General features: G+C 50.9%; 1 protein-coding gene across 4 annotated transcripts in view; it reads right to left on the bottom strand.

Moving 5' to 3' along the window:
* The window catches only part of RBPMS2 (RNA binding protein, mRNA processing factor 2), a 34,689-nt gene extending 17,083 nt beyond the window's left edge, over window positions 1-17,606 (bottom strand). For 2 of the 4 annotated variants that reach the window (XR_014779383.1, XM_084782407.1), the window contains exon 1: window positions 15,920-16,303. Coding sequence is in view for 3 of the 4 variants with exons in the window: in XM_084782407.1 (XP_084638533.1) it covers window positions 15,920-16,012 (93 nt within the window). In the remaining variant the exon portion in view is untranslated. Of the gene's footprint in view, window positions 1-15,919; window positions 16,304-17,093; window positions 17,284-17,356 lie in introns of those variants that run through there. The other 2 variants (XM_084782409.1, XM_084782408.1) reach the window with 2 other exon arrangements.
* Window positions 17,607-20,420: the final 2,814 nt, after the last annotated feature.

Here is a 20,420-nt window from a genome sequence, read left to right as displayed (position 1 = left end):
GCAAGGCAACGGCACCAAAGGGCCATGGCAGGACTTCGAGGGAAGGAATGGGCAGTGAGGAAACCCAGCAAGTGTCAAGGGTGGACGGCCACTCTCCAGCTCACGAGTGAGAAAGGAGCAGGGCACAAGCAGCTGCCGTGAGAATGGGACCTAGAGTGTGTGGGGCTGTGTGGGGTCCAATGTGGAAACAGAGCAATGGTGGGCTCCAGACCCCGCCCCCTTTTCTGCGTGCTGCTAGCTAGCCTTTGGGTTCATGCCTCTGCTTGCTGGTTTCTGCTCTTTCTTTTGCCGTCACTTTGGCTTTCCTATCATCTGGAACAAAAATTCTTGGGAAGGGAAGACCCAACTATAGACTAATAATGCAACTGCCCAAGTGGATCGCTGGTGGCACAGACAGTCTCAACGCTTGGGTTTCACTCAGCTCTGTTCCTTGGTGAACCAAGCTGCTTGCCTTATAAAAGTTAGCAATGCTGACTGTGGTGGTGACATATACCTGCAATCCCAATTCTTGGGGAGCTGACACTGGAATATTGCTGTGAGACTGAAGCCTAGATGGACCGGCCACACAGTAAATTCAAGATCAGCCCTAGATACATATTGAAACCTCATCTCAAGAAAACCAAAGGCAAGGGGGAGGGGGCGGCTGCGCACGCCTTTAATCCCAGCACTTGGGAGACAGGTGGATCTCTGAGTTTGAGGCCAGACTGTTCTACACAGTTGAGTTCCAGGACAACCAAGGCTACACCGAGAAACCCTGTCTTGAAAAACCAAACACAGCTGGGCTTGGTGGCACATGCTTTTAGTCCCAGCACTCAGGAGGCAGAGGCAGGTGGATCTCTGTAAATTCGAGGCCAGCCTGATCTACAAAGTGAGTCCAAGAGAACAAAGGCAAGAGAACAGGCTAGACCTAGCTGGATCAGAGTTCACATCTCATCTATAGGCTTTGGCCTAGGGAAGCTGATTTGTCTTTCTGAATGTTTTGATCTACAACACAGACACCACCACCCACCTCTAAGACCAAGAGCGCTCCTTACGCTAGCCCTAGCCCATACGTAAGGCTCAACAAAGGGTATGAAGTAATAATGTACCTCCACAAACTCTTCCCTGTCAGCTAACAAGAGCTGTCTGTTTATAAGGGTTGTCTAATGAGGCTAGATCAGGTCCAGGGAAGTCTAGAGCTGATTGACCTTAGGCAGTCACTGGAATCTTTAGCTTCTTTCTTCCCCAGAGGAAGTAATAAATACTCCAGGTTAAAAGCACCAAGGAGTCCGGGCGTGGTGGCGCACACTTTAATTCCCGCACTCAGGAGGCAGGGGCAGGCAGATCTCTGTGAGTTCAAGGCCAGTCTGGTCTACACAGTAAGTTCCAGGACAGCCAGGGCTATACACAGAGAGCTTATCTCAAAAAAATAAAATAAAACAGGGACTGGAGAAATGGCTCCATGGTGTAGAGTAAGCACTGTTCTTGCAGAAAATCCTAGTTGAATTTCCAGCACCCACATCAGATGGTGCACATCTGCCTGTAACTCCAGCTCCAGGAGATCTGATGATCTTACTGCTCCCCAAGGCACCTGCCTTGTCTACCAATTGAGCTCATGATAGCCAGCACTCTGTGTAACAGAGAAACCCTATCTTAAAAAAAAAAAAAGATGAGGAAGAAATGAGTGTGACAACATAGCTGCCCATGACACAGTTTGGATACTCAGGACATGCAGCCCAACCAACCAGTCTCCCATATCTTAGCCTAGTATGAGGCCCATTCCTCCTGTCACCTTCTCGTGCCAGGGTAACTGGGCCATCAGGAGAGGCCAGGCGCAGACCAGAATTCAGCACTAACATCGAGTTGATGCCATACCAGAAAGATCAACCAAAGACCTTGCGACCTACCTATTCCACAGGCTTATAAAAGTGAACACACGCATGCACGCACGCCTCAAATTAACTGAAGAAAGCATAAGGGGGGTTCACACAATCCCTAGGAAGGCGGAAGGTACCACACTTGTTTCCTTAGGACTCTCTCCGTATCTCTACTAGAGAAACAGCAACACAACTCAAGGACAGTCTCCTTCCTGTCCTGAAAGGTAAACAGCAACTACATCACTTTTAGGCTGACACCTTCAGGGCAAGTAAGAGCAGACACAGCTAGAGCAGACACAGCTAGGGGCCACGGTCACATCCTCAGCACAGCTAAAACGCAAGTTTGCAGTTGGTGGAGAGACCGATGTAGAACCCTTAGATGGTGCGTGTCGGGAAACAACTCTCCCAGTGGAACCTGCTCAGGGTGGTATTCCCATACAAGACAACACAGACAGGGCCACGCAGCCTCCACACCAGCCAGGAGGAGACCAGATACTGGAGGTCCCAGCTGAGCCCAGGCCTGTCTAGGGGAAATGACCAGCACTCCCCAGAACCTCAGTCCTGCCCAAAGCTGCTCTTCTCTTACACACACCTTACTCCATATCTTTGTTCCACAGAACCCGGGAGTGTGAGGGAAGGCCCACTTGCACCTGCTAAGTCCACCCCACAGGCTGTGGTTTGATGCCCAACTTCTTGGGACTCTCTAGGCCTTTACTGTCCCTCAGAGAGAAGTGCCTATGTGTTCTTAGGCTCCTTCTGTCCAGCCAGTGCTAGCCTCACTCAGTCCATAGGTACAGGACCAGGACAGTTCCCATCTTAAGGTGCTCAGGGTGGAAATTACCCCTCCGGGCAAACAGATTTAAAGGAAGATTTAAAACAAACAAACAAAACAGGGTTTCTATGTTACCCTAGCTGTCCTGGAACTAGCTCTGTAGACCGGGCTGGCCTCGAACTCAAGATCTGCCTCTAGAGTGCTGGGATTAAAGGTATGCACCATGACTTTGGTGGTGCATGTTTTTAATCCCAGCACACACACGCGCGCGCGCGCGCACACACACACACACACACACACACACACACACACAGGGGCGGAGAGCGAGTGAGCAAGCACCAGAGCACCTGGCTAACAGCACAAATTCAGCTGTATGAAATCGGCTTCTAGTCAGGCAGATACTGGAAGCAGCCTAAAGGTCACGGCTCAAACAGCAGCTGCTCAGACCTCCCTGCTCTCAGAAGCTCACCCAGGGTCTTAAAAGGTTAGGCGGGGGAGGTCCTCTTCAGTAGAGAACCTGTACGCAGAAACAGGACAAGGACCTCGCTGGTCACTAGGTCTGTGTTCTCCTCTGTAAAAGAGGGAAGAGAGCTGTCACTGAGGGCTCAGGATTGGGAGGAATATCCCAACTTTATTTTTCTTTTTGTTTTCTGAGACGGGGGTGGGGGGGGTGGGGGGGTGGGGGGGGGGTGGGGGGGTGTCCCACGGACTCCAAATTGGCTTCCAATCAACTCCAATTAGTTGAAGATGACCTTGAACTGCAGACCTCTTGCCTCCACCTCCCACTGTATCACTATGCTGCTGCTGCTTTTCTACACAACTTTTTAACGCCCCACCAGGACCTCCTTCATACCAAGCATTAAAGACTTGCTGCTCAGTTACTGTGGCTGAGAGGATGGGCTCCATAAATGCCAGATTTTATTATCGACGGAAAGGGTAAACACAGCTTTCAGAAACAAAGTGACACCCACAGCCATTAAATCCTCTTACCCTTTAACTCTGAAGGACAACACAGCCTTCCTCAAACCCCAAAGCAGGAAAGCCAAGACAGGACCTGGAACTCAAGGAATTCCTGTGTAGAGGACTCAGCTTTCTTCCCTGCACCTCAGAAACCCCACCACCCCATTAGAGGCAGCAGTCTACCCTACATAAACCCCGCCACTGGCACAGACTCGGGGAGAATGTATGCACAGGAAACCTTTTGGCAATAAAAATATCCTACAAAAGAGGATATTTACACACACACACACACACACACACACATGCAATTATTGAGTCTCTCTCTCTTTGTGTGTGTCTGTGATTTTATAAAATTCGCATGTAGCCCAGGCTAGCCCCAAACTTGTTATATAGATGAAGATGACCCTTAAAGTCTCAGCCCTTATGTCTGCCTCCTTAGTGCTGAAATGACAGGTATGTGTCATCATACCTAAAAGTGATTTTTGAAAACTGAATCTTGAGCTGTGTGCGGTGTGTGGAGCTGTGTGGAATAAAAGAGGATGAAGTCGGAGGATTGTGGGACTGGACCAAATACTAAAACACTGACTCAAAAATGCCAAGAAACAAATGAGGCTAGCAGAGGAATGGAAATCTCAGTTCTTGGGAGGCAGAGGCAGAAGGATCTCTGTGAGTTTTAGGCCAGTCTGGACTATAGTGAGATCCTGTCTCAAGAAACAAAACAAAAGAGACAGAAAAGAAGGTCTGAGTTCAGTGGTGGTGGTGGTGGTGGTGGTGGTGGCGGCGGCACAGGCAGGCCAGCCTGGTCTACAGAGTGAGTTGCAGGACAGCCAGGGCTACACAGAAAAACTCTGCTTGGGGGAGGGGTGGAAAGGTCTGGAAGACGGATCAGTGGTTAAAGGTGCGAGTGCACATGCCTGTGATCCAAATTCACCTCCAGAACCCAGTGGTGTGCATCACAGGGCAGGAAAATCGCCCTGAAGCGTGTGGGATAGCAGGCCTGAAAAGTATGTAGTGAGAGAAACGATAGAAACCAAATCCTGCCTCAACAAAAGAAAGGCAAGTGACGCCCAGCTGACTGTTGTGAACTGGGCTGGCCACCCCCCACCACACACACAAATAAGCAAAACCTAAAAGATATATATATATATATATATATATATATATATTTTTTTTTTTTTTTTTTTTTTTTTTAAGTTTTTTGAAAGAGGGTTTCTCTGCGTAGCCTTGCCTGTCCTGGACTCACTTTGTAGACCAGGCCCTGAACTCACAGCAATCCACCTGCCTCTGCCTCCCGAGTGCTGGGACTAAAGGCGCGCACCACCACCGCCCGGCTAAAAGATAATTTTTTAAAAAGGAAAAAGAAAACTAATTCTGTAAGTTATATTTTGTTTTTGTTTGGTATAATATATTTGCAGTCCTGGAGCCTGAACCTAAGGCTTTGTGCATGCTAGCCAGGGACTCCCCTACTGAGCTATCCCCAGAAATCTTTTAGCATCTCTAAAAGCTAAGAATTCAAACTGTAAAGGATCGCTGACCCATCCACTCCATCAACGTTCAAGAAACTCCTGCTCCAGTTCCGCCCGCTCACTGCTGGAGGTGGGGCTCCCAGTGTCCCCTGGATGGAAAACACTACTAGGAAGGGGGGAGGGGAGGAGGGAAACCCAAACTGGGAAAAACAAGACTCTTGTAAGCCCTTCCCACATCCTTCCCCCCACCCCCCACATAGTCTTGGTCCTCGGCAGTAACCTAAATAAAGAATATTTGAGCTGGAAGATAACTGTATTTTTAGATGAGAAAACCAGGACCCAGGGGTCCAGAGAGCTGCTAGCAGCCACTGCACATGTAAAAAGTAGCTTTAAGGTCCCCAAGGGCTTGGCTCATGAGTCAATGCCCATTTTCAGACCTTGATCTTATTATGCCAGGTCTGCTCAGACCCTAGCGGGAGGCAGCTTTGGGTACCCAGGGACAAGTTGCTTTCGGCTTTAGACCAAAGGGGAGAGAAACAACACCTTGCAGAACACTAGGGTGGGTGAGGGCGATGCTACGCGTTAGTCTTAAACAAAGCTGGTTTTAAAGAAGTGAAAGGAGCCAGGAAGCCATGGTAGCTCACACTGGTAATACCCACACTCTGGAGGCTGAGGCAGGAGGATAGTGATGAGAATCTGAGACTTGCCTGAGAATTCTAAGACAATCCAAAACTGGGCCTGGTAGCACACACCTGTGATGACAGCCCTGGGGAGGTGGGGGCAGGTGGGTCTTTTTGAGTTCCGGGCCGGCAAGGTCTACCTAGCAAGTTCTAAGCCAGCCGGAGCTACATAGTCAGATCCTGTCTCACAAATAAATACATGAATAAGGTGGGAGGTAAAACCAACTGATTACCACCTCCACCCTCTAGGCAAGCAGCAGTGCCTTCTACAGGATTCTGGACAAGATGCTGGTCAATCACTGGGACAGATGCAGGACCCACCCCCCACCCCCTCAGACCTCAAGGGCTGCAGGCTACACATAGAGCAAGTTTTCCTGATATAGAAAGACTCAACACCCTTATGTAGATGCCACTGTAATAATGGAATGTGATCATCGCAAGGGAGACTCCACTGAGAACGAAGACACTGGACTCAGCCCCCTGATCAGAAGGCAGCAGCCAACCAGACTTAAGAAACCCAAGAGACCCTTCTAACAGTTACCAGGAGCGAAACCCCAGACCAACTACAAGTGGCTGGCTGCGGGCCTTCCCTTGTATCTCAACTATGAAGAACAGTTCCCCCCATGCTCTGATGCTCTAAAAACCAAAACCTTTCCTTCCCTTTTTCCTTTCTTGATGGCCTGTCACCCTTTGTCCCAGGATGGAACTGAACCTAGCTGTCTAAATAATTCTCCTCTCTCGGCCTCTTAAGGTAACTAGGGCAACAGGTGTGCACTACTGAAGTCATGTTACCTGACTTTGTTGGTATACACACTGCAAAAAGAGTAAGCATTAACAGTAAAGACACACCTGCCCAGACTCCTTGGAGTTAAGGGCCAGGGATAGCGGCACACACCTTTCGTCTTGGCGCTCCCAGAGACAGAGGCAAGGCCAGTCTCTTGAGTTCGAGCTCAGCCTGGCCTACATGGAGTTCTAGGACAACCAGGGTTACATAGAGAGACCCTGTTTCAAAACACAAACAACTCAGGGAAAGAGGAAAGCATTGCTCTTGATCCCTTTCTCAAGAACGCCAGTGCTTCCTTCTGCCCACAAGAAAGCAAAGGGGTAGAGCATGACAACGGGACAGTGTAGGCGCCTAGAGGTGTGCCGCTGCCAGGCCAATGCGGAGGTTGCCAGGTAGAAACCTCAGGGCAGCCACACACTCATCTCAGCGGACAGTTTTTCTTTGGTTGCCCCGGGGTGGAGGAGGATTCTGCTTGTGTCCTAGGCTTGGGCTTGGCACAGCAGGCTACCCTTTGCCCCTCCCAAGGAAAGAAGGCCCTGAGCGGGGGCCACTTGACGCGGGGTGGATGGAATGTAGCAACATGGCCTGCAGACCCAGGACTTATAAGGCACTAAGCGAGGACGCGGGGAAAGAGCAAGCAGCACACAGTGGTAGGCAGTGGCTGTGAACCTTGAGAGACGGGCTCCCTGGAGTCCACTGCTCTGAGGACAAGCTTCCTGGCTTCCTGTGGAACTCTGGGGTGGCTCAGTGGCTCCCTCACACACCAACCAGATAATTTCCCGCGGGAAGTTCTTGACCAACGGCACCTTATCCCACAGTGCCTGACCACTGTCACCACATCAGACCTGGTACAAAGCCCCAGGCTTCAGAGTCTGTCCTGTCATCCTGACTGCCCAGCCAACTCCAGCTCCCAATTACAGTCACCGGAGGTTGGCTGTGAAGTCGCGTTCTGAGCTAACACTTTGTGGTAGTTACGCTCATCCATAAATGAACCAACCACGGGCTTGTAAGCTTGACACGCCTTTTGATGTATGGGCCCCCGTTTTTACAGACAAGCCAGCTCAGGGGTTAAATAGCATATAGCCAAGAGCTGGGGGTAAAAGTCCAAGTGGCTTAGAAAGTTTGGGGCTTTTCCCCCTCTAGGTTGTAAAACATAACCCTAGCATACTGACTGTGTATAGGAGTGGGAAGGACAGAAACCAGGGACAATCCAGCTAAGGGGATGATAGCAAGGCATCTAAGGCGAGAAACACAGCTGGCCACGTATAAAGAAAGTACTCCACAAGGCTTCAGACTTCATCCTCTAAGGCACTCGTAGCCTCGGGAGGAGAGAAGGCTTCATGTTTTATGAACACAACCAGTCAAAGCTTGTCATGTGCACTGACCTATGCCTCATTTAGAAAACTAGGGCTGACAAGAGGCACCATGTGGTGCAGAGTTGGTGCTACCGCAGGATGCTGCAGACAGACAGGATGGCCATGTGGCTCCGGGCAAAACCAGAGGCCACACCCAGAGGCAAGAATGCCCAGGCACTCCCAGCATTAAAGGAAGTCTCCCAAGTTCACTCACCTCCCTACTCATCTTTTGGCTGAGCTATCAATGATCACGATCTATCACTTGCCTGTGTGCCTGGTGTCTTTAGTCACTGTCATATTGCTGTGAAGAGACACCACAACCAAGGCAACTCTTTAGATTTACTCATATATGTGAGTTTTGTGTCTGTATGTACACCTGCACGGCAGAAGGAGGGATAAGATCCCATTTAAAGATGGTTGCGAGCCATCACATGGCTGCTGAGATTTGAACTCAGGTCCTCTGGTACAACAGCCAAGTGCTGCTTTTAACTGCTGAGCTCCAAGGCACCTCTTTTAAAAAGGCAACATTTCATTGGGAGTTTGCTTACAGGTTGGAGGGTTTAGGCCATTATCATCATGGCGGGAGCATGGCAGCACACAAGATGATGCTGGGCCGGCAGCTGAGAGCTACATCCTGATCCACAGGTCACAAAAGAGACAAACACTGGGGCCCCGGATGTGGGCTCTGGAAAACCTCAAAGCCCACCCCCCAGTGACACACTTCCTCCAATAAGAGTACCTCCTAATCCTTATAATCCTATCAAAGAGTTCCACTCCCTGGTGACTAAGCATTCATATGGCAAGAGGTGGCCACAGTCAGATCATGGCTGGCTGGCTGGGGGACGGCCATTGTCAGATCACAGAGTTCAACGTGGGCTAATAATGTCTATAACAGCAGCAGAACAGAAGAAGCAAGCGGTCTTGCAACCTCACAGCAATTTACTTAGCTCATTTCTGGGTGGCCCTGAACCAGGGACTGACATACCCTTCTCTCTCCATCTGTCTGGGACCCAATGGGTTAAATGGCTTAAAACAAAGAAAAGGCACCATCTTCAGCCCATGCTGAGGCCCTACTCGTGGAACCTAGCAACACCAACCCAGAAGATGGAGGAAGCCAGGATGTTCAAACACTGAATGCGATTTAAAGCCTGATTCTCTAAGGAACAAGCTGGCCAGGCTGCCTACACATAGGGAAGGAGGAGACAAGGACACCCAGCAGAAATGTCTCTAGAATGGCGGTAGTCACTTGAGAGCGAGACTATTCATTTCTTTAATTAAGATGCTCACAGTGGTCTGTGGCAATGGGTTAGATAGCTATCAGCCTCATATTTAGATAAGTAAGGGTTATGACTCCTGTAGAGAATTTGAAATATAGGGCTGAAGAGATGGCTCGGAGGTTAAGAGTACCGTCTGTTCTTCCATAGGGCCTGAGTTCAATTCTCAGCTCCCACATGGTGGCTCACAACCATCTATAATGAGATCTGGTGCCCTCTTCTGGCATGTATATGTAATAAATAAAATATTTTTTTTTTCATTATTCCCAGGCAGTGGCAATTCCAAACATGTACGCTAAAATAAAGCTTTTGGCTGGAACTGATGCCTCGTCTTCTACTGCCAGGTGTTAGGCTGCTGCCAGCCCAAAACAGACAGCCCGACTCAATCACGAGGTCCCTATACTTTTTGGACACAGACATGACCCAGAACTGAATCCTCAAATTTTTTGGTTGAAGCTGAGCATGGTGACACTTTAATCCCATCACTCCAAAGGCAGGCAGATCTCCGAATTTGAGATCAGCCGGGTCTACGTATAGAGTTCTAACACTATTAAGTCAAGGTCCCTGTCTCAAAACAAAGCAGGTTGGAAGGACAGAACCTCGGGCATAGAAGTATTTGAATACCAAGTACAAAATCCTGGGTTTGATCACCAGTACGGCGGGGGGGGGGGGGGGGGGGGGTTGTCATGATTACAGACACTTTTTTTTCTGCTTCACCCCTCCCCATCTCACCAACCCAGTATGTGGATAAGCAAACTTTTCGTCTTCCATTTCCAAAGTGATGTTAAGGACTCCACAGTGCTACTGTGAAAGGAGAGATTAAGACAGAGGGACACACACTAAGGACAGCCTATTAGCAACCCAGCTTCTCCACGAGGGTGAAGACAACAGCCACAGCCACAGCCACAGCCACAGCCACAGCCACAGCCACAGCCACAGCCAGGCCTGGAGAGAAGGCTGCCAACCTCGCAGAACCCTCCTGGTCCACTTGCCTGGGCCATGCTTCCAGGCAAGTACCTAGAGACACAGAAGACTTCCTTCCCTCACACTGAAAGGCTTGCCAGCAAACACCAACATGTCCCAGGGACTTTCAAATAGCTCATTCTTTCTTCTCCGCGTAGCCCTAGTTGACCAGAAACTTGCTGTGTCTACATAACCGTGGCTGCCCTGGAACTCACTGTGTAGACCAGGTTGTCTGGAAACTCTGCCTCCCAAGTGCTCCCATGCCTCTTTGTGGGGGAGGAAAGGTCTCGGGTAGCCCAGGGTAATCCAACTGTAGTCGTTTAAATAAGAATGGTCCCCATAGGCTCATATATTTGAATGCTTAGTGGCCAGGAAGTGACACTACTTGAAAGGATTAAGGAGGTGTGGCCCTGTTGGAGGAAGTGTGTCAGTGGTGTGGGCTGTGAGGTTTCAAAAGCCCATGCCAAACTCAGTGTTGGTCTGTGCCTCTCTGCCTTTGCTTCAGGAGGTAGCTATCAAATATTTCTCCAGCACCATGCCTGCCGCCATGATTCCCACTCTGATAATAGACAAAACCTCTGAAACTGTAAGCAAGGACCCTCCCCCCCAATTAAAATGTTTTTTTTCTCTTTTAGAAGAGTTGCCTTAGTCTCTTCACAGCAATAGACCAGTAACTATGACACCAATTTAACAATATAGCCAGGCAACTCCCATTCCTACTGCTACTTCCCAAATGCTGGGATTTGAACCATTCAACACCAAATCTCTTTGGTTGGTTGGTTTTGGTATGTGTACTGAGACAGCCTCTTGCTCAGTAGCCCTCCCTGGCTGAAAATCCCTACGTAGCTCAGGCTGACCTTGAACTTGAGACAGTCTTCCTGTCTGAACATCTTAAGAGCTAGGATAACAGGCATGACACATCACACTGATTTCAGAGAAAAAAAAAGGGAACTGGAGAAAAATGGGGGGGGGGGGGACTGGAGAGGTGGCTAGGCAGTTAAGAGCCCCTACTGGGCTTGCATGGTGCCTAAGTTCAATTAGGTACCAGAACCCACCTGAAAGTTCAGTTCCAGGGGAACCTGATGCCTCCTTTTGGTTTACATGAGCACTGCACTCACATACACTGACTCACACAGACATATACATATACTATGCATAACTGAAAACTAAATTTAAAAAAAAAGAGAGAGACAAAGATGCCCAAGCCATACACTGCACTCTAGAGTTCCTCTGTATTCATTTAGACCAACCTTGGCCTATTCATCCCTGTAGGTCTAACATCCTCCCACCTCTCACACCTCAGAGAGGAAGACTAAAAACTCTAACTCCTCAGAGGTGCCAGGGACCCCGTTTCCTGACATCTGCTGAGGATGCATCCTCTTATCCCAGCTACTATGGTAAAGAAGGGTAGCAACCATAGGCTCAACTGTAGATACCTTGGCTACCATTAACTCCTGACTTTCTACAGCTTACAATTTATACCCTCACCTCAGGAACCCAAATATCACACTTCAATGACCTAAGGATGCCACCTAATTAAAAATTACTTCAGGAGCCCGGCAGTGGTGGCACAAACCTTTAATCCCAGCGCTTGGGAGGCAAGAGCAGGTGGATCTCTGTGAGTTCGAGGCCAGCCTTGGTCTACAAAGTGAGTTCAGGGCAGCCAGAGCTACACAGAGAAACCTGTTTTGAAAAACCAAAAAACCGTAAAAAAAAAATTACTTCAGGATAACCCCAGCACCTGGGAGGTAGAGACAGCCCACAGTTCCAGGCCAGCCAGGGCTCTAAAAACAAAATTACTGTGGGGGCTGGGATGCAGCTCAGTGAGAGACCACCTTGCTTAGCACGAGTGATCAACCCTAAGCACCCAAAGCAAAACAAACACAAAAAGTAACTGCAGCCAAGTCTCCAAACTCATGTTGAATAATAAATGCAGCTTTATTAGTGTCAATCAATCGTAGCACAACAAGGTAGTTTTAAGTAACACTGAATATTGTAGCTCCCATCTGTAATCCCAGTTCTACAGTATTGCAGTACAGCCAGTACTCACAAGGTTGAGGCAGGAAGACCAAGAATTTGAGGTCATGGTGATTGGGCTACATTGTTTCAGGTCAGCCTAGCGTTCCAAGCCAGGCTGGGCTATGCAGCAAGACCCTCTCAATAAACAAATACCACACACACACATTGCTCTCCAGCGACACTAATGGCCTCACCATCCAAGGTAATCACTAGAATCTAAGCAGTATTTTCAGGGTCTGTGACATCATCTGGTGCTCCATCAACATCCACCTGGAAGAGGGTACAGCCTTAGGCCACACAGGAACTTCCGCTTCTCACCTTAATTCCCCACTGTCCTCCTTAGCCTCCAAGAGGTATCAAAGCTTTTAACACATCTCAAGTGGGAGAAAATGGCAATTTCCTTCCTCCTTCACATCCTCTCAGGCTTTTGCTACCTCTCCACATGGCAGACTACTAGTAGTTACCCAAATACACCATGAGGTCCCATGGTCCACACAACCCTGCTCTCTCTAGCTTTGCTTCTGAAATAGGAACTATGTAGTCAAGCTAGCCTTGAACCTGCAATCCTCCTGCCTTGTCTTGGGAGCTACCCTTTAATGTAATGCCCTTTCCACTCATTAACAACCTCCTGCTCTACTCACCCTCATCTGAGGGAGAGCTAACCTCTAACTTCCTAGTGTGACTATGGTACCCTTGTATTAGACACACCACCACCACCACTGGGCAAGCTCTCCTCCCTCCCCCACCCCCCTTGACACACACACACACACACACACACACACACACACACACACACACCTGCAACCTTTTTTATTTTTTTTGAGTCAGAGTTTCTCTGTGCATCCTTGGCTGTCTTGGACTCGGACTCACTTTATAGACCAGGCTGGCCCTGACCTCAGAGACCTGTGTGCCTCTGCCTCCCTGCTGGGATTAGGCCAACCTTTTCATCTGTATTCCAGAAAAGGAACTTGAGGTTCTGAGTATGTATAAATACATATGAGTCCCCAAGGGTAGAGCAGGATGCGAGCAGGGAAACCTGACTATACAGAGCGGTTCAAGGAAATTAGACTCAGAGATGCCACCTAGAACCAAGAAAACACATCCTTCTCCAACCTGGTACCCGTAGGAAATGAGGTGTTAAAGGCAGACAGTAGTTTTTACTTTTCTAGGCTTGTTTTAGCTAATCAATGGATGATTGGGAAGAGCCAGTTTCAGCCACAGCAGTAAATCACTAATGCTAACAGTACTGTCTGCATCTTAGGGATTGTAAAACCGACTGCCTGGGACCAGTTCCAGCCATGGAACCTGAAAGAGACAGCTAAGAGTGAGTTCTTGGGTTACTGATCAGAATGCTGCCGAGGAAGAATCTCACCAGACAAGAGCAGACACTGAACACCGCCTCCCCCATGCCCCAGGGTTTGTTTGTTTGTTTGGTTTGTTTTGTTTTTTCAGGACAGGGTTTCTCCGTGTAGCCTTGGCTGTCCTGGACTCACTCTGTAGACCAGGCTGGCCTCGAACTCACAGCGATCCGCCTGCCTCTGCCTCCTGAATGCTGGGATTAATGGCGTGCGTCACCATGCCTGCTTGCCCTCAAGTTTTCTTTATTTTAAAACCTTTCAGTTATATTCTAATTTATTTTTATATGATGGTGGAGATTGAGGGCTAGGGTGCACATGCAGAGACCAGGGAACAGCTTCTAAAAAATCAGTTCTCTCTTTCCACCATGTGGATTCCCGGGAGCAGGTAGTCAGGCTTGGTGCAAGCACTCAGTGAGCCATTTCACCAGTTCTATTTTATTTCTAAACATGAATTGCTTCACGAGTGTTTGTGCCCCCTTTAACGGGAGCCCATGCTAAGCTATCCTGCACTGTTCCAATTTTAGTGTTCCGTGCTTCCTGAATGAGGACCTACTGAACACTGGAACTCGGCTAAGTACTAAATTCAAGCCCAGGTCCCTCTACAGGTACCACTCACAACTCTCTGAACCAAGGCTATGGCTGACCCCCAGTTCCTTAGGGGGAGTAGCACTGACTCTGCTTTTTGGATATCCTGCCCTCTTCTCCCTGAAAGACAATTTTAAGCAGCAGCCAAGGCCTCATGTACTTTTTCCAACTCTTCAACACGGTTACTTCCCACTCAGAACGGGTCTGAGGGTACAGAGAGCCTTTCAGTAAGCGTGAAGTGGCTGCTGAGGGCCAACCTTTTAATAGATGCAGGATCTGGGGTCCTCACACAGCTTCAGGAAGCACGTGCCCTCCCCCAGTTTCAGCACAAGAGGGTGGGAAAACAAGCAGAGATCACCACACACTAGCAAACCACACACACACACACACACACACACACACACACACTCACCACCACCACCACCACCACCACCACCGACCCTCACTCAGGGAGAGATTCTAAAAATCAGACAGATCAGGATGGGATGGACCCCAAAGCTAGGAACTGCAGGGAAGACAGAACCAAAGCCAGCTACCACTCCAAGCTATTAACAGAGAGACGTCAAGCCCTCCCTGTCCATCGCTAGAGTGAATCGTTGCTTATAGCTCTCTGCCTCCTTGTCCCCAAAGCAGGATCCAAACCTAGATTATCGATGTCACCCTACTGGTGCACTGGGGCTGGTTGGTAGCAGCCTCTTGCTGGCGCAGCCCAAGAGTGGCCCATTCTGCGCCGACCCATAGTACGACCGGTAAGAAACACAAGGGCCTCTGCGGTTACTACCCCAGACCAAGGGAAGGGCGCTAGGGCTGGATAACTGACCCTTGGTTTCCTGGGCAAGAGCATGCCAGGGCGGGGCAGGAAGGGTCCCTCAGCCCTAGAGTGACACAGCAGACGGCAAAGGAACTCCCTGGGAGTCTAGAAGCCTGACCTCTTTTCATACTAGTTCTGCCTAGCCTCCACTCGCTGCTACCTTTAAGGCTGTTATCTGCCCCCCCCAACCCCCGCCCCACGTGTACGTCGTCCTCACGAGCCCATGAAACCCACCCGCAATGGTGGTGGTTCCTGACGAGGTCTCACAACCGCTTTTTTCAACATAGGGAGGTTGGACAAGATGATGTCACCCTCTCCTTGAAAGATCCCACCCAGGCCATTGGGGGGGGGGGTGTCTTGGCTTGGCTACTAGGTCAAAGGGCAAGAACAAGAAATAGTGTTTCTAGAATCTCTCCTTTTCCGACTCATTAATTAAATTGCCGGCTCATCTCTGTCGAAGCCCAAGTTCTGAGACGGGAAGGGAAAGCCCGGCCTCCCACTAAGACCTCAGCTCTAGGGAACCCAGACACAGGGGAGCTGGCCCGGCCTCCAAGGCCACGGCGAGGGGTCAGGGTGGGGAAAACTGGAGGGTGAGCATGCCTCCCGCGTGCCCACCCGGGTAATCCCTCTCAGCTCCTTCCAGCAGGAGCCGGGGTCCAGGCCACCCAAGAGGCGCGCCTCAGGAGGCGAAGCGCGCATGCCGGACCCCGCGTGGGGCACGAGGGCAGCGTGCCTAGGACCTGCGCGGCGCCGCAAGCCCAGCGCGGGGGACACACGGGTGGCCGCCGACGCGCGCCCCCCTCGAACCCCGGAGGGCGGGGAGACAATGCCGGCCCCGCCGGGCCAGTCCAGGCCGCACGCCCCCGCCCTCTGGACATGAGCTGCTCCTCCCCGGGGCGAAGGGCAGCGGCGGGAAGGCGCCAGGAGCTGTGGCCCGCACGACCTCGCGCCGCCTCTGGCCCCGCGTGCCCTTCTCCCGCGCCCACCTCCGCGGCGTGCACCTCCCGCGCGCCGAGTCCCGCGGCCGCACACCCACCTCCTCCTCCAGCGGGCCGCTGGGGCCCGTGCCCGTGCCGGTGCCGGTGCCCGCGCCGGTGCAGAGCTCGACGTCCGGCTTCAGGTTGTTCATGGTGAGGGGGAGACGCAGCGAGGGGCGCGGGACGCGCGGCCCCCGAGGTGGGCAGGGGCGCGGCGAGCCGTGCGCCCCCGAGGAGAGTGCGGGCTCGTGAGGAGACGGGCAGCTGCCGCGTCAAGCTAAGGAATAAGGAAGGGGAGAAGGGGGGAGGGTTCACATTAAGTTCGGCCGGTGCGGGAAGGCAGCCGAGGAGAGGCACCGGGAACCCGAGAGAAGCCCGTGCGGCCACAGCCTCGGGCTTTTCACTGCGGCCGGCGAGTGCGATCGCGGCGGCGGGGGGCGGGCGCCGGGGGAGGGGGCGGGCGCCGGAACCGGCCTCAGCTGGGGCCCGGCCCGCCCCTCCCCCGCCCCGCGGTCTCCCGGGGAACGCGCAGCCAATCCCCGCAGCCCACTGCGGGCTCGCCCCGGCCCTGGCCGCGACTCTCTTGGCCTCTCTGTGCCTCTCTTAGCTCTGGCGTTTTCCCCTCTCCGCTTCCTCGGCCGACCCCCTCCTCTCCCTTCCTCTCCTCCCGCCCCCCCCCCCAACTCAGCTCTCATCACCCTCCATTCCCTTTTCCAAGACAAGTTTTTAAACTTTGATGAACTCTTTCAGAGAACTTTTCTTAAAGGAGCCGCGCGTGGTTTGGGTGGAGCTTGAGGTGACCCGCGCATTGCATCCCCAGCCAGGGCAGCGGCGGCGGGGCTCCAGGTTTCATTGCTCCCCCCCATGTGGGGGCTGAAGGCTGTCGCAGCACCAATTTGGGGTGTCCGTTCACCCCAAATTCCTATCGGGTCCGGGTCAGCGCTTTTCTTCGCGCGCGGCGGCTGGCGGCCGGGTTCTGGGGGGGGGAGGGGGGTGTTAAGGCAGCGAAGGGGGAGGGCGGCAAACACCTGATCTGGAGTAGGTCATTTAGTGGTTTTGCTGAGTGACCTTGAGAAAATCACCTCCCCTCTCTGGCCTGAGGCTTCCAGCCCAAAAGGTGAGAATTAGAATACAAACTCCTTCCTCACTGCCCCACCCCACCCCGGTCTACTCTAAGAGGGGGTTAAGGGAACCTAATCGTTTTCAACTCTAGGAAAGGGTACCTCGACTGACCTAGAAGGTCCCGCTCGTCACCTCCACCCGGCTTTTAAGACTTCACACGTCCTGCTCTTTTTCCGCTCCAATTCCGAACTCCAGGGTCGGGAGTGGGGGAGGGAAGGAGCGGGCTGACGCCTGGGGCGGGGTCGCTCTGACTTCCACCCAGTGGTGTTTGGGGGGGGCGGCCTTAGGGTAAGATTTCCCCCTGCCGGAAAAGAAAAAAAAAAACGCTGACCAGGACGCTCTCCTGCGAGCAGCCTGTAAGAACCCGCACCTACCTGAAGTCGCAAGAGAAGAGCAGCGGCCCTGGGTGCCCTGCGGAGCCGCCAGGGCACTGGGACCCTTTCATGCGCCCCTGCCCCCCGAGTTCCTTACGTGGACTGAGACCTCCCAGCCACAGTCCGCGATAATCCTTGAGCAGACACAGCTGAGAAGTGAAGGGATTGGGCCCGGCTCAGGTGACTCCGGGTGCGATCTGCTACCCCGACTTGGGTCTTAGTGTCGGGATTCTGGGCGTGAGGCGGCGCTCCAAGGCGGTGTACTTGAAAAACCTTGGTTTGCAGCCCCCGGTACCAGTTAGGAACCTTGACCTTGGGCAGTGGCTTAGCCCCTGGGGCACTTCCTTGTGCGGACCTGCCAGATAGAGTTAGCTACATCATGCGTGAGAGTTGTGCTGTGGATGGTCGTCCCGAATAATTTGTCATCTCAAGTTAATCTGTCGTCTCACAGGTAAGTAAAGTGAGGCTTTTGCTAGTGATATAGTCATCCATTTGGGAAGTAATTGTTGAACCCCTCCTGTGGCCTGGAGGTAGGTATTGGTAACACCGAATTCCTGCCACACCAGTGCCAAAGATTGTTTCAGGTCCTGCTTTCTGCAGGAATCAGGCACTGACAATCCGAGGTAGGCGTTACTTTTTCCCCCCAGAGTTTTCAAGGTTCTTCCAGCTTCCGGTATCTCCAGGTGGTACCAATTTGTGAGTTCTCAGATACCTCTACCACACTTCTCTTCCGCAGATCTTCCCATAAGGCCCTGGAAGTCTTCCTCCTTCCTTTGCCAAAGAGAAATTCGCCTTTCTCTCTCCCTCGCTCCCCTCAGGATCCTGCCGTAGAATTCTGCTGTAGCTCGGGCTTTTTCCAGAGGAAAAACCCAGTCAGTTTTCTAAACTTAAGTATCCCCTGCAGTGTTGATTTGAACTTCTCTAATACAGAGGGGCATCTTGTAGTTAAGGGCTCCACTTTATAGATGGGGGAAAGCTGAGACCCAACAAAGTGACAGATGAGGCAGGGACTTCCATGGGCCCCATCACTGCATTTTTAAGGTTAGGAGGCTGGTGACACTTTTAAAAGTAATACTTCTTTTCTAATGCTAATACTTCATAAATACTGAAAAGTATGAAAATGGAGATCAGCCCTGCCATCTGATGCATAAAATTGCTACATCCTTCCAGTCCTTTTTCTTTGCATACTTCTTAAGAAAGGTTTATTTTTTGTAATTATGTATACAGTGCTCTGCATGTACACCTGCAAGCCAGAAGAGGGCATCAGATCACATTATAGATGGTTGTGAGCCACCACGTGGTTGCTGGAAATTGAGCTCGGGACCTCTGGAGGAGCAGTCAGTGCCCTTAACCTCTGAGCCATCTCTCCAACCCCAGCACTTGCTGCTCTTACAGAGGACCTGAGTTTACTTTCGAGTACCCACTTGGCAGCTCACAACTGCCTATAACTAGTTCCAGAGGATCCAGTGTTCTCACCTCTCGGGACAGTGCATCTACATGGTGCACGTACAGACAAATAAACGCAAACACACACATAACGAAGGTAACATGTGTGTGTGTGTACATGTGTGAGAGGGTACCTGTGTGTGGTTGGTTCTCTTATCCCATCTCTATGCATACTTTAAAAGAGCAAAAATCACACTCTTCTTACCCTTTTTCTCCCTGTTTTTTCAGACAGGGTTTCTTCTCTGTGTAGCCTTGGCTGTCCTGGACTCTCTTTGTAGACCAGCTGGCCTCAAACTCACAGAGATCTACCTGCCTCTGCTTCCTGAGTGCTGGGATTACAGGCCTTCGACACCATGCCCAGCACACTTGTTTGTTTGTTTGTTTGTTTGTTTGTTTTTCAAGACAGGGTTTCTCTGTGTAGCCTTGGCTGTCCTGGACTCACTTGTAGACCAGGCTGGCCTCAAACTCACAGAGATCTGCCTGACTCTGCTTCCCAAGTGCTGGAATTAAAGGCATGCGCCACCACGCCCGGTTTACATTTTTTAAAAAGTCCTTAGAGGGCCGGCCTCTCACACTTTTCTTGTAACAAATTATTCAATCCGTCTTTGGTGTCCACTTCCCCCTATTTTTTTTTTCCCCATAAGGTCTGTCCTGCTGAGTAGCCTGAACTCTTCATCCTCCTGCTCCACCTCTCAAGATCTGGGATCCCCTTTAAATTGTTTGTGGGGTTCAGGTACTTGTGTGTAGGTCAGGGGACAACTTGAAGAGCTTGGTTCTCTGCTTCCCCCAGGTGAGTCCTAGGACTTAAACTCCAGTCTATAGCCTTGGTGGTAAGCACCTTTACCCGCTGAGGCTGGTGCCTCTTCCCTACTTTTACAGAGTAGAGCTGGAGGACCAGCACCAGTCTGGCATGCACAAAGTCCTAGGTGCAGTCTCTCTAGCACTGCAGGGGATGGGTTGGCAGAGGGAGGCGAATAGTTGCTTAATCCCTGTTGTATATTGTCTTTAACATTACTGTCTCTGTGAGTTCGAGGCCAGCCTGGCCTACAGAGTGAGCTCCAGGACAGTCAGGGCTACACAGAAAAACCCTGTCTCAAAAAACAAACAAACAGGGCTGGAGAGATGGCTCAGAGCTTAAGAGCACTGGCTGATCTTCTAAGGGTCCTGAGTTCAATTCCCAGCAACCACAAATAGTAGCTCACAACCATCTATAATGAAATCTGGTGCCCTCTCCTGGTCTGCAGAAGTACATGAAGGTGGAACACTGTATACATAAAAATAAAATTTTTTAAATTATTTATTTATTATGTATACAGTGTTTTGCGTGAATGTACACCTGCAAGCCAGAAGAGGGCACCAGATCTCATTATAGATGGTTGTGAGCCACCATGTGGTTGACTGGGAACTGAACTCAGGACCTTTGGAAGAGCAGGCAGTGCTCTTAACCTCTGAGCCATCTCTCCAGCCCCCAAAATAAAAAAAAAATTTTTTTAAAATAAATAAACCTTAAACAAACAAAAAACACCCTCCTTTTGTTTTATGTAAGTGCATGTGCCTGACTGTGTGTAGGGCACCGTGAACACGTATATCCCCACAGAGGTGGGAAGGCGGTGTCCTT

This window comes from Acomys minous (assembly GCF_964271855.1).
Source record: "Acomys minous genome assembly, chromosome: 5".
Taxonomy (NCBI): domain Eukaryota; kingdom Metazoa; phylum Chordata; class Mammalia; order Rodentia; family Muridae; genus Acomys; species Acomys minous.
This window is presented reverse-complemented; position numbering and strand designations above follow the sequence as displayed.